Below are 12,500 nucleotides of genomic sequence, written 5' to 3' on the forward strand. Positions count from 1 at the left end.
GTGGCGATGGAATTGCTTTTTTTACTGACAGAGTGGGTGGCTCTTAAAAGAGCCTTTGGGTTAGTAGAGCAGTCCAAATGCGCTGTTTACTTGGAGCTGGTGTACTTGGTTACGGCCTTGGTGCCCTCGGACACGGCGTGTTTGGCAAGTTCACCGGGGAGCAGCAGGCGCACCGCGGTCTGGATCTCCCTGGAGGTGATGGTAGAACGCTTGTTGTAGTGGGCCAGGCGAGAGGACTCTCCGGCGATACGCTCGAAGATGTCGTTCACGAAGGAGTTCATGATTCCCATGGCCTTGGAGGAGATGCCGGTGTCGGGGTGGACCTGCTTCAGGACTTTGTACACGTAGATGGCGTAACTCTCCTTCCTGGACTTTCTGCGCTTCTTGCCGCCCTTCCCTGCGGTCTTGGTGACGGCTTTCTTGGAGCCCTTCTTGGGCGCTGACTTTGCTGGCTCGGGCATGATGATGTCTCGTTGCTTCTCAGAAACGAATGAGGGGGTGAAGGGCGCTTACCCGTCTTATGAAGAGGAAGCTAAGCAAAGTCAGCGGCCGTAGACACTCCCCTGCTTGCTTGCTCCCTCCCTCCCTCCCTCCCTCCCTCCCTCCCTCCCTCCCTCCCTCCCTCCCTCCCTCCTCTCTATAGCCTATGCTCTGTGACCGATGGGGAATTGTGTGTTTCAAAAGGGGGGCTTTAATAGGTGTCCAAATGGCACGATTGTTGTGCCAAATAATGCTGGTGATAGAATTGCCCACTTTGGCACCGTCAGACATAGGGCTCCCATTTTGGACTGTGTGTGTGTGTGTGTGCGCGCTGTCCCCCTCTTTTCGAGCCACGTCTACCGACTCGTGGTGGCTTTATGTTGTCCAAATTCCACTATTGCTTGACCCAAAATAATAACGTTCTTACACTTTGCCACTGTCAGATATAGGCCTCCCTCTGTGCGCTAAAAGTGGACGGGACATTAGAATCCTCTAATTAATACTCCCTGTCCACTCGAAGTGGCTCATACTTTCTTACTAAATTGCATACTAAACATTTGTTGTTATATATAACACTACATGGAATGGGCCCATTTTAAGCGGATGTGGGTGGCTCTTAAAAGAGCCTTTGGGTTCGAGTCGGGGTGTTGAGGTTCCGAAGAGAGTGGGTTTAACCGCCGAAACCGTACAGGGTGCGTCCCTGACGTTTCAGAGCGTAGACCACGTCCATGGCGGTAACGGTCTTCCTCTTGGCGTGCTCGGTGTAGGTGACTGCGTCACGGATCACGTTCTCCAGGAACACCTTCAGGACACCGCGGGTCTCCTCGTAGATCAGACCGGAAATACGCTTCACGCCGCCGCGGCGAGCCAGACGGCGGATAGCGGGTTTGGTGATTCCCTGGATGTTATCGCGGAGAACTTTGCGGTGACGCTTGGCGCCTCCTTTTCCGAGTCCCTTGCCGCCTTTGCCTCTTCCGGACATGGTGTGTTCGCTAGTTGAGTTCAAGTGAATGAATGATTTCAGCGCCGGTGCGCGGTGCGCTATTATCTGCGTTTGGTCGACCTGATTGAGGCCGGCGGCACAGAAAGCGCGCCTCTGTTATATGTTCGGAGGCGTTGCAAAGGGGAGGGCGCTCGTTCTAGGGGACTAGGGAGGAGCGATTTCAAAGATGACGTGAAAGCAACTAACGTGCGCGGGAAACATACTCAAATACTGATATAGGCTATGTGGAACACAAGGCCAAACTGTGACAACTGGGAGATCAGCTAGTACACTGTGTCCCTCTCCTCATATTGTTGTTGTTGTTGTTGTTGTTGTTGTTGTTGTTGCACCTGATTCTACTCATTGAGGACTTGGTAATTTAGGTGACAGGTTGTTCAATCAGCTGTGGCTGTCCAGGCCTACAAGAAAAATGGGTCCTGTTGGGGGTAGCCTACTCTACCGCTGGAGTTGGGAAACACTGAAATGGAAGGGGGACACGCAGTGAGCAAAACTCCTAACCACATAAAAACACAGACACTTGAGATCATTAAGAGCTATAAGGAGTCCATCAACTACCTGGTCAGTCAAGTCATATAGGGGGGGATTTCATGGCCACCTGCTGGAGCAGAAGTCATGTTTGCCAACACTGGCCTTAAAATCATTAAATTTAGGAGCTATAAGGAGTCCATCAACTAACTGGTCAGTCAAGTCATATAGGGAGGGATGTCATGGCCACCTGCTGGAGCACAAGTAATGTTTGCCAACACTGGCCTTAAAATCATTAGGAGCTATAAGGAATAAATCAACTCATCATTCAAGTCATATAGGGAGGGATCTTAGCACCACCTGCTGGATCAGAAGTACCCTTCACCGTAGGCACAAGAGAGCCATCATCTCTCAACCGGTGCAATTTCCATAAGTATGTGGTAATAAAACAAACAACGACAGCTCCTCATATAGGCAGTGGTTTCACACATTTTTCTCCAAGATGTTCAAACGTTCATAGATGACCAGCAGGGTCAAATAATAAGCACAGTGGTTGTAGAGGTTGCAACAGGTCAGTCAGTACATCAGGAGTAAATGTCACTTGTTGTTAGTGTTGTAGTTCCTATTTCTACGGTGTTGCCTACCTGCAGCAATCATGATTTACCTGCAGTGTTGATTGCAATTACGTAATTTGTCAACTCATAATAACAGATGTTTTGCAAACCGTTGATGTTTAAATAAATGGATTCCCGGTGTCCGGATACCTTTTCTCTTAAGGGATGTGATTGAGTGAATCCAAAGTAAGTTGGTCTAAATACATAATAGGATGAATCATTCAGGTAAAATAACACAATGTCTATTTGAGTCGAATCAACGTAATATAATCCTTTTTACGTCTCTATCATCTTTACTCAATGTATTGGACCACATCAACTCAACTTACTCAAGCTTATCTACTCATAAAAACAAGCAAAAAGATCTACTCAACAATATGACGTGTGCTTTTGTTGACTGTAATAGCTTGAGTACATTCCACAAAGTCATTTTTTACAGTGTATCTAAAGACACGTTTGTTGTGGTGATGCACTTTTTCTTTGACGTTGAACTTGCATTGAACAGACAAATCCATTTCGTTACAACCCTTTTGTAGTATGACTTAGGAATATTTGTTGATGATCCTAATGTCTATGCGTGAATAGTGATTGGTTGTTGGTGAAATATTGCTGAGAACCCATCATTTCCTGGCCTTTTTTCACTATTGAGCTATTTTGAAACATTTGTTTTGCTATTGGATTCATAATGGTGACCTGGGACAAGTAATTAGTGAAACCAGAGTTCAGCAGTTGCCATTAAAGCGATCGAACCAAGTCATCCTAATAGGCTAGTATTAGCCTAAAGCAGGGTTTCCCAAACTCGGGCCACATTTTGGGAGTTTTTGCCCTAGCACTACACAGCTGATTCAAATAATCAACTCATCATCATCAAGCTGGGAGTATTAGAATCAGTTGTGGAGTGCTAGGGCAAAACGCAAAACGCGCACCCCTTGTGGACCCCAGGACCGCGTTTGGGAAACGCTGGCCTAAAGAGCAAATGCTGAAAGGGACTCACCATGAGGTGCAGTACCCACATTTAACCACAAGATGGCCTCCGTGCTCCATTGTAAAGTTTGGGCCTCTGCATGAGTCTCTCAGCAGCACTGCAACATGGGACTTTCAAAGTAAGTTGGCATGCAATGTTTTTTCTGGACTGCATGCAAGGCTATTATTACACACAACTAATAGTGTCAATTATTCATCTGAACACAATTCTTGTTACTATTCGGCCTATATTATCACTCGTTTCTTTTTCCCCTCCTTTGTAAAGCATTTTACTGTGTTACTATATAGTTCAAAGGAAGTGGATGATGCCAGATGGTTGTGTATATACACACACACAAACATTGAAGCTAGACTTCAGGCAACTAAAAAGGTGCAATACGTAGCTTTTAGACGTGTTAGTGAACAACATACATGGTGGCTAATGTAGAGGTGCGTGTATACATGGAACAATTGTGCCTTTTTGATGGAAATATGGAGGTGGCTCTTAAAAGAGCCTTTGGGGGATATTCGAGTTCAGGTCATCCTCATTTATGCGCGCTCTCCGCGAATACGGCGGGCCAGCTGGATGTCCTTGGGCATGATGGTCACCCGCTTGGCGTGGATGGCGCACAGGTTGGTGTCCTCGAACAGGCCGACCAGGTAAGCCTCGCTAGCCTCCTGTAGGGCCATCACGGCGGAGCTCTGGAAGCGCAGGTCGGTCTTGAAGTCCTGGGCGATTTCTCGCACCAGGCGCTGGAAGGGCAGCTTGCGGATGAGTAGCTCAGTGGACTTCTGGTAACGACGGATCTCTCTCAGAGCCACGGTGCCGGGCCTGTAACGGTGAGGCTTCTTCACACCGCCGGTGGCCGGGGCACTCTTGCGAGCAGCCTTAGTGGCGAGCTGCTTCCTGGGGGCTTTGCCACCGGTGGATTTGCGAGCGGTTTGCTTGGTTCTGGCCATGGCGCTGCTCTGACAGTCGGGAGTATAGCCTCGAAATGCCTATGTGAAGTTTATAAAGCCGGCAGTGGCGCCTGCTGATTGGACACCATCTCCCCACCACCCCGATTGGCCCGTTTCGCAGGCCTCCTCCGTTGGCCATTGGACGGGAGGCCCGGCCTCTCCAAAACTCAAACTCCCGGTGCGCGCGCAATAGGACGCCGCCGGCCCTTTACGCGCAATAATAGTCGCCAAAGTCAAGAGTGACAGCTTATAGGCACGTATCATCTAATGCTAGCCTGCTATGGCAAATGAGGCCAAGTAGGTGTTGTTGTTCATGCAAGGCCTCATGTGGGCACAGAATGTCGAAATAGTTGTGTATACACCCACTCAATGTATTGCGGTCATAGAAAGGTACTTTGCGCTTTTGGAGAGCTAGGTGGTTGGCTCTTAAAAGAGCCTTTGGGGGTTGAGTAGTCAAGTTGAAGTCGCAGTAGCGAATTTACTTGGCTTTGACTGCCTTCTCGGTCTTCTTGGGGAGTAGGACTGCCTGGATGTTGGGCAGCACACCACCCTGAGCGATGGTCACACCGCCGAGCAGTTTGTTCAGCTCCTCGTCGTTACGGACGGCCAGTTGCAGGTGACGGGGGATGATACGAGTCTTCTTGTTGTCACGGGCAGCGTTGCCGGCCAACTCCAGGATCTCAGCAGTCAGGTACTCGAGTACGGCGGCCAGGTAGACTGGTGCGCCAGCGCCCACACGCTCGGCGTAGTTGCCTTTGCGCAGCAGCCTGTGCACACGGCCCACGGGGAACTGGAGGCCAGCACGGGATGAACGGGTCTTTGCCTTCGCCCTGGCCTTGCCTCCGGTTTTGCCTCTTCCGCTCATATTGGTAGCTTGAGAAAGTCACAGAAAGTCTGAATGAGCCGCTCGCCACTTCGAGAGCCGTACATATACCTCGCCACAAGAGGCAACGATTGGCCACCGGGCCGGTGTGGCCTTATCCAATTGGAGCGAGGGACAGACAGATGGACAGACAGACAGCCCTAAGCCGGTTCCCACCCACAGGCAGCGAGTGAGAGGCTACTTTGTTTCCCTCCGACTTTGTTACTTTGTGTCATTTCGCGTGAGCGCCAAAATGTCCGAAATGACATCCACACATTATTTCTCTCCAAATGGGAAACAAACAGCTGGTGAGGGTGCACTCTTGAGTTTGAAATCGAAGCCACTATAGTATTGTTATTGTTATTACATGGCACTTGTAACACATCACAGCAGCCTGCCTCTGAACGGGAATAGCCCAGTGGCTCATATATAAAAATGGCTGTTGAGGGTGCACTCGTGAGTTCTATATCGTGGAGCTCCGCCCCATAGGGGAGCTCTGCTCCTAGTGGTTTACCCTCTGCCCTAAGGCAGAAGCAGCCTGAAGCAAAATTATGCACACACCTACAGCCAATAGGAGTACAGGTGTCCCTATATAAGGAACCCCGTTCCCTCAATCTGCCTCCCATTATCTTCAGCGACTGGACTAGAATTGAAGAAGCCATAGAAGACTCAGGAAGATCTCGTCGTTGATATCCAGCCATCAACGTCTTCCTACAATGAGCACACCAAGCTTATCCTAAGGTAAGCATTTAACAAAAGCTCTTTTCAGAGCTCAATGTCGCTGTTCCCCTTGGCGGCTGTCGACCCCCCCCGACATTGTTTCGTGGGTTGAGAGGCACAGCACGCCAGGGACAGCTTCATCAATCCCCCACTATGCGCCAGCTGCGCCCTCCTTTTTTGAAGGAGTGGAAGCAGCATTGGGCATTTTTAGGGAGGATATTCCTCTTGAGGATGTGCTATCAGTGTTAGTCTCAGCTGAGGCATCATCTGAGGGCACTGACTCAGGAGATGACAGGGCTATTGGGGAAGAAATGAATATTCTATTGGAACAATTCATTACACTGACCCAGATGTTTAACCCCCCTTTTCCTTCGGGAAATTGTGAGGTCATTACATCCCTGGATGATGACGCCACAGCCTCTCTGTGCCTGAATTCTCAGGTCTCTTTGAGTGGGCTGCTAAACAGCGGGAGATTAAGCTGCCCCCCATTCCCTCCAACCCGGAAGTGGATATGAGGAAGGGCGGCCGTTACTCTCGCTACAGCTTGGCGTCAGACGGCGGCCTCCAGCAGCAAGGGAGCGGGCCTCGCCCCCCCCTGCAGCGCCAGAGGTGCCGGCGAGAGAGGTCATTAAAGCGTCATCCTGGCATCACCCGAAGGGCCGGCCAGAAGAGACGCCGTTTATGACAGGCGAGGGGGAGAGAACGGAAGACGGCACAGCGCCTGCTGTGACCGAGCCCACTGTCCCCCCCCCACTCTACCGTTGAGTGTATGGAGGAGAATGTTTTTTGTTGATGTGTGTAATAAAGAGTTGGCTCTACTTGACACTGTCAAGAAAGAGCCCCTTTTCCATAATACATCCGAGAGCGTTCGACCTTCCTCACTCTCGCTCTCTCTCTTACCACTATGAGTGCAGCTCAGCCCACCATGGTGCGTTGCTGAATGCACACATAAGGCAGGTATATAAAAGGTATTAAGTGTACCTTATAGGACCTCACTTTACAGACTCCTAGGAGTGCCGTAGTGAGTGTCTCACATAGCAGGCTGCAGTCTCAGCCAGATAATGGCATGATGACGCGACCGCTATCCGGGACGGCGCTCTGTCTCAGGCTAACGCCTCAGTCAGTGCAGTTCAGACCCGTGCTGCGTTCACGGAGGGCCTGATTACTACGGTTACGGGCGTAACCACGTATCGGCGCCCCCGTTTCTCTCAGAACGCGCTGATAATAACCACATTGGGGGTGGCGCACTATCACAGACTAAGGTCTCTGTTAGTACGACCCAGACCCATGCTGCGTTCAAGAAGGGCCCGATTACCACGGTCACGAAGGTGCCCAGTGTATCGGCGCCCCCACCTTTTCCTGAACGCGCCCAGGCTCACCACACTGAGTGTAGTTCAGCCCACCAGAGGTGCAGAGCTGAACGCACACAGGAGGTGAAAGGAGGAATAATACCTAGACGCCGTCTTGGTTTATCTCAAAGAGACCTCACATTACAGACTCCAAGGAGTACTGTAGTGAGTGCCTCTCATAGCAGGCTGCAGTCTCAGTCAGGAGACATGATGACGCAGCCGCTAGTTGGGGATGGCGCACTATCGCAGACTAAGGTCTCGGTTAGTGCGATTCAGACCCATGCTGCGTTCACGGAGGGCCCGATTACCACGGTGACGAAGTTTCCCAGTGTATCGGCGCCCCCACTTCTTTCTGAACGCGCTAATACTCACCACACTGAGCGTAGTTCAGCCCACCAGAGGTGCAGAGCTGAACGCACACAGGAGGTGAAGGGAGGAAAGATACCAAGACACCGTCTTGGCTTATCTCAGGATACCTCACATTCAGCAGACAGCTGTCTCTGTCCCAATGTGACATGAAGACGCAGCCGCTAACCGGGAATGACGCCTTGCTGCAGGCTAATGCCTCAGTCAGCGCAGATCAGACCCGTGCGACGTTCACGGAGAGCGGGAATACCAGGGTTACAGGTATAACCAAGGTATGGACGCCTCCGGCTTATTCTGAACGTATCAATGCCCATGGCTCTGACCGCAGCTCACCACACATTGAGTGTGTCGTTGAACAGCCGCTTAAGACCAGTAAAGAGGCATTGTGGCACCACCGTGTGGTATCAGTCAGAGATCACACCTTTCAGATTCTGTTGAGTTCTGTAAAGGATAAGTCTCATGCTAAGCGGCAGTCTCAGTCAGACAATGACATGATGACGCAATCGCTTTCCGGGAAGAGCGCTCTGTCTCAGGCCAGTACCTCAGACAGTGCAGTTCAGACCCGTGCTGCGTTCACGGAGGGCAAGATTACTGGAGTTACGGTCGTAACCAACGTATCAAAGCCCCCGACTCTCCCAGAACGAGCTGATGTGTCCTCTCCCTTTCAAAGGGGGCCCGCCTTGGGCTATTCCACCAACCCAGTGCTGGGGAATAGCGGCGGCGAGGGCCATAGAGGAATACAGGTCCTTCCTACTGGACGCACCACAGCTTCGTGCGCACCCGCTTTCTCTGCATTGCTGGCAGTGGCGTCGAAGCTGTACCCTCTCACGCTGGCTAGAACAGACGTTAGAGAAGGGTTATGCCCTCCAATTCCATCGGACCCCACCCCCGTTCAGGGGAGTGGTGGAAACGGTGATGAAAAAGCCAGACAAAGTAGCCGCTCTGAGATCAGAGATTACGGAACTTTTGGCGAAGGAGGCGGTCACAGTAGTTCCCCGAGAGCAAAGGAACAAGGGGCTATACTCGCCCTATTTCCTAGTGCCAAAAAAGACGGGGGGAGTGAGGCCGATTTTGGATTTACGCATTCTCAACGAGAGCATAACCAAACGGCCCTTCCGAATGCTGACGACAAAACGCCTACTGGAATGTGTTCAGAAGGGAGATTTTTGTACAAGCATAGACCTAAAGGACGCGTACTTTCATGTGCCGATACAATCGCGCCACAGAACGTTTCTGCGGTTCGCCTTTCAAGGGGTGGCGTACGAGTTCACGAGGATGCCGTTTGGGTACGCCCTGGCACCTCGAACGTTTTCCAAATGTGTGGAGGCGGCATTGGAACCGCTGCGTCGTCAAGGGATAAGGCTATTAGCCTACCTAGACGACCTGCTGATTCTCGCCCCGTCAGCAGAGCTGGCGTTCACACACACGACACAGACAGTGATTCATCTCACGCGTCTGGGGTTTGCTGTGAATTGGAAAAAGAGCGCACCCTGGCCCAGTCATCAGATTGTCTACCTGGGGCTACAGCTAGACACTGTAATGATGAGGGCACGAATTTCGGACCCTCAAAGGGCAGCATTGTTACTAGCCCTGAGGAAGTGTCGTCCGAATCACACAGTAACGGCGCTATCGATCATGTCACTTTTGGGTTTCATGTCGGCAGCCCACTCTGTGGTCCCGCTAGGGCTTCTGCATATGCGCAAAGCACAGCGGTGGTTCGCCCAACTAAGACTAGACCCAGTGCGTCAACGTCATCGGTTGGTGGTGGTTCCTCTCTCGCTAAGAGCAGACCTGGACTATTGGCGGAACCCGTGCGTTCTCACGCACGGAGTCCCGATGGGCAAGGTGTCATCCTACATTCCAGTGTTTACAGATGCCTCTCTGACTGGATGGGGAGGGACATGTCAGTCTCAAGCGATAGGAGGTGCATGGCCTCAATCAGGTCGTCACATCAACCTCCTAGAGTTGGAAACGGTGCGACTGGTCTTGACCCACTTCGTGTCTACCCTTCGGGGTCGCGATGTGTTGGTCTGGTCAGACAACCGAACCACAGTGGCTCACATAAACCGCCAGGGAGGGGTCAGGTCTCCTGCCCTTCATCGGGCGGCAGTGGAATTGTGGCTGTGGGCTCACAAGCACCTTCGCACGTTGAGAGCAGCACACATTCCGGGCTACTTGAACGTAGGGGCAGACATCATGTCAAGAGGGGGTCCTCGAGACGACGAGTGGTGTCTGCACCCGGACATTGTTCTACAGATTGGGAACAATTCGGGAGAGCCGAGGTGGACCTGTTCGCGTCACGTGTGAACGCGCAGTGTCCTCTATGGTTCTCTCTGAGAAACCAGGACGAACCGCCATTGGGAAGAGACGCATTCGCGCACTACCCGTGGCCGAGAGTTCTCCTGTATGCATTCCCTCCGCTGTCTTGCATTCTCCCACTGTTAGCCAGGGTGAGGTCAGAGGAGCTGTCAGTGATACTGATAGCGCCCGATCGCCCGGGGGCTCCGTGGTTTGCAGAGATGAGTCAGATGTTGATTGCGCCACCCTGGCCAATTCCACATCGACGAGACGCGTTGATTCAGGCGGGAGGCTCGATAGGGCAATGGCCCATAATCGGCCAACCACTGAAGGCTTGGTTCCTGAATGGGACAGGTTAAAGCGCCGTGGGTTGTCTGATGCAGTGATCAGAACAATACAGGGCGCAAGAGCCGGTTCCACTTCTAGGTTGTATACCAGCAGATGGAACGTTTTCTCACGATGGTGTGATACACAGGACGTGGACCCCATGAGCTGTCAGGTAGAGAGTGTGCTCTCATTCCTACAGTCTATGTTTGATAAGCAGAAATCGCCCTCCACTATTCGAGTGTTTGCAGCGGCAATTTCAGCTGGTCATGAAGGGTTTAACGGGAAAAGTGTGTTCAGTCACCCATTAGTGAAACGTTTCCTATTGGGAACGCAACGGCTTAGGCCAAGACCTAGAGCTACGCTGCCCAAGTGGGATTTGGCATTGGTTCTCGAAGCGCTATGTAAGTCGCCGTTCGAGCCATTGAATCAAATACCCCTCAAGATGCTGTCTATCAAGACGGCGCTGTTGCTCGCCTTGACTACTGCTAAACGAGTCAGCGATTTGTGTGCACTGTCGACGAGACCCGACTGCCTTGCCATTAATGGCGATCTGAGCAGAGCGGTGTTACGTCCTAACCCGGCATTTGTGCCGAAGGTTATTAACAGTGCATATAGATCGCAGATCGTGGAATTGTGGGCTTTTCATCCCCCTCCCCATGGGGAGAGGAGTGAGGGAAAGCTTCACTGTCTGTGCCCAGTACGCGCTTTGGCGTGTTACGTTAGGCGCACAGCGGCGGTTAGGTCATCGCCTCAGCTGTTTGTGTGTCACGGTGCGGCTGCATTGGGTAGACCACTTTCAAAACAGCGTTTGTCTCATTGGCTTTGTGAAGGCATTGAGACGGCGTACGAGGCGGCGGGGCAACAACCGCCTCAGGGTATTAGAGCGCACTCCACTCGTGGAGTAGCAGCTTCTACTGCTCTTTTCAGAGGAACAGAGGTAGAGGATATTTGTAGAGCAGCGTCATGGTCGACACCGTCTCCTTTTATCCGTTTCTATCTGTTGGATATGTCTTCTAACTCTTTGGCTCGGTCTGTACTCAGCGTGGCTGAAGGGAGATCATGAGCAGAATAGAGAAAGAAAGCAGGATTGTGAATAAGTTCATAAGTCCGCTTTTATTAGAAGTAACATATTATGGACATGTTTTCTAACTCTTTTGTTCGATCGAATTTCAGCAGAGCTGAAAGGCGTTCTTGAGCTAGAAAAAGAGGACAGAGCAGGACCTTGGACAGGTTCCAATCAGGTCCGCTCTGGTTAGGAAGACTTATGTCAGGGATAAGCCTTTTAAACTCCAATCTCGATTGCACTCAGCACAGCTGAAGGAGAATCTTGAGGTAGAGGAGGGAGAAGCAGGATGATAGACTGGTCTCTATCAGGTCCGCTTTGGATGAAGAGCATATTCTGTGGCATGTCTCCTGGCTGACAGTGTCAGCATATAGAAACATGTACTGAGTGGACAGAATGTGAGGTCATCTATCTGAGGTTCAGTTTAGTATGACTGGTATATTTTGTTCCATAGAATATTGAGGCACGGCTATCTGCTAGTACAGATTAGCACGGCGTCTATTCTATTGATCTGCCCAATAGCCATTGACATTGTCATTGAGCTAGATGGGGCGGGTCTATAACCGATGACGCGGTATATTGTGACGCCCTGATGGGGTTTTTAGTCGCAGTACTGCGGGAATTGGTTGCAGCCATTGCTGGGCTTGACCTTTTCATTTTTTAATGGGAAGTGTTAGGCTCGGCAGGGAGTACATTTTGGAGCGTTTCGCTCCGCCTTAAACCACTAGGAGCAGAGCTCCCCTATGGGGCGGAGCTCCACGATATAGAACGATTAGTTACCGGAGTGTAACTCCAGTTCTATGAGTGGAGCGGAGCCCCATAGGACTTAAGGCCCTACCGACCCTCTCTAGTCTCGCTGAAGATAATATCTCGGGAGGCAGATTGAGGGAACGGGGTTCCTTATATAGGGACACCTGTACTCCTATTGGCTGTAGGTGTGTGCATAATTTTGCTTCAGGCTGCTTCTGCCTTAGGGCAGAGGGTAAACCACTAGGAGCAGAGCTCCCCTATGGGGCTCCGCTCCACTCAT

General features: G+C 51.3%; 1 protein-coding gene across 1 annotated transcript; it reads right to left on the reverse strand.

Annotated features, from left to right (window-relative positions):
• Window positions 1-86: 86 nt before the first annotated feature.
• Window positions 87-8,243, reverse strand: LOC311124774 (histone H2B-like; the record flags this gene model as incomplete). Its single annotated transcript, XM_084198874.1, has 2 exons — window positions 87-397; window positions 8,204-8,243. The coding sequence occupies 2 exons, from the start codon at window positions 8,241-8,243 to the stop codon at window positions 87-89; spliced, it is 351 nt and encodes a 116-aa protein (XP_084055000.1).
• Window positions 8,244-12,500: the final 4,257 nt, after the last annotated feature.

Source organism: Coregonus lavaretus (assembly GCF_964263955.1).
Source record: "Coregonus lavaretus genome assembly, contig: HAP1_SCAFFOLD_497, whole genome shotgun sequence".
Lineage (NCBI taxonomy): Eukaryota > Metazoa > Chordata > Actinopteri > Salmoniformes > Salmonidae > Coregonus > Coregonus lavaretus.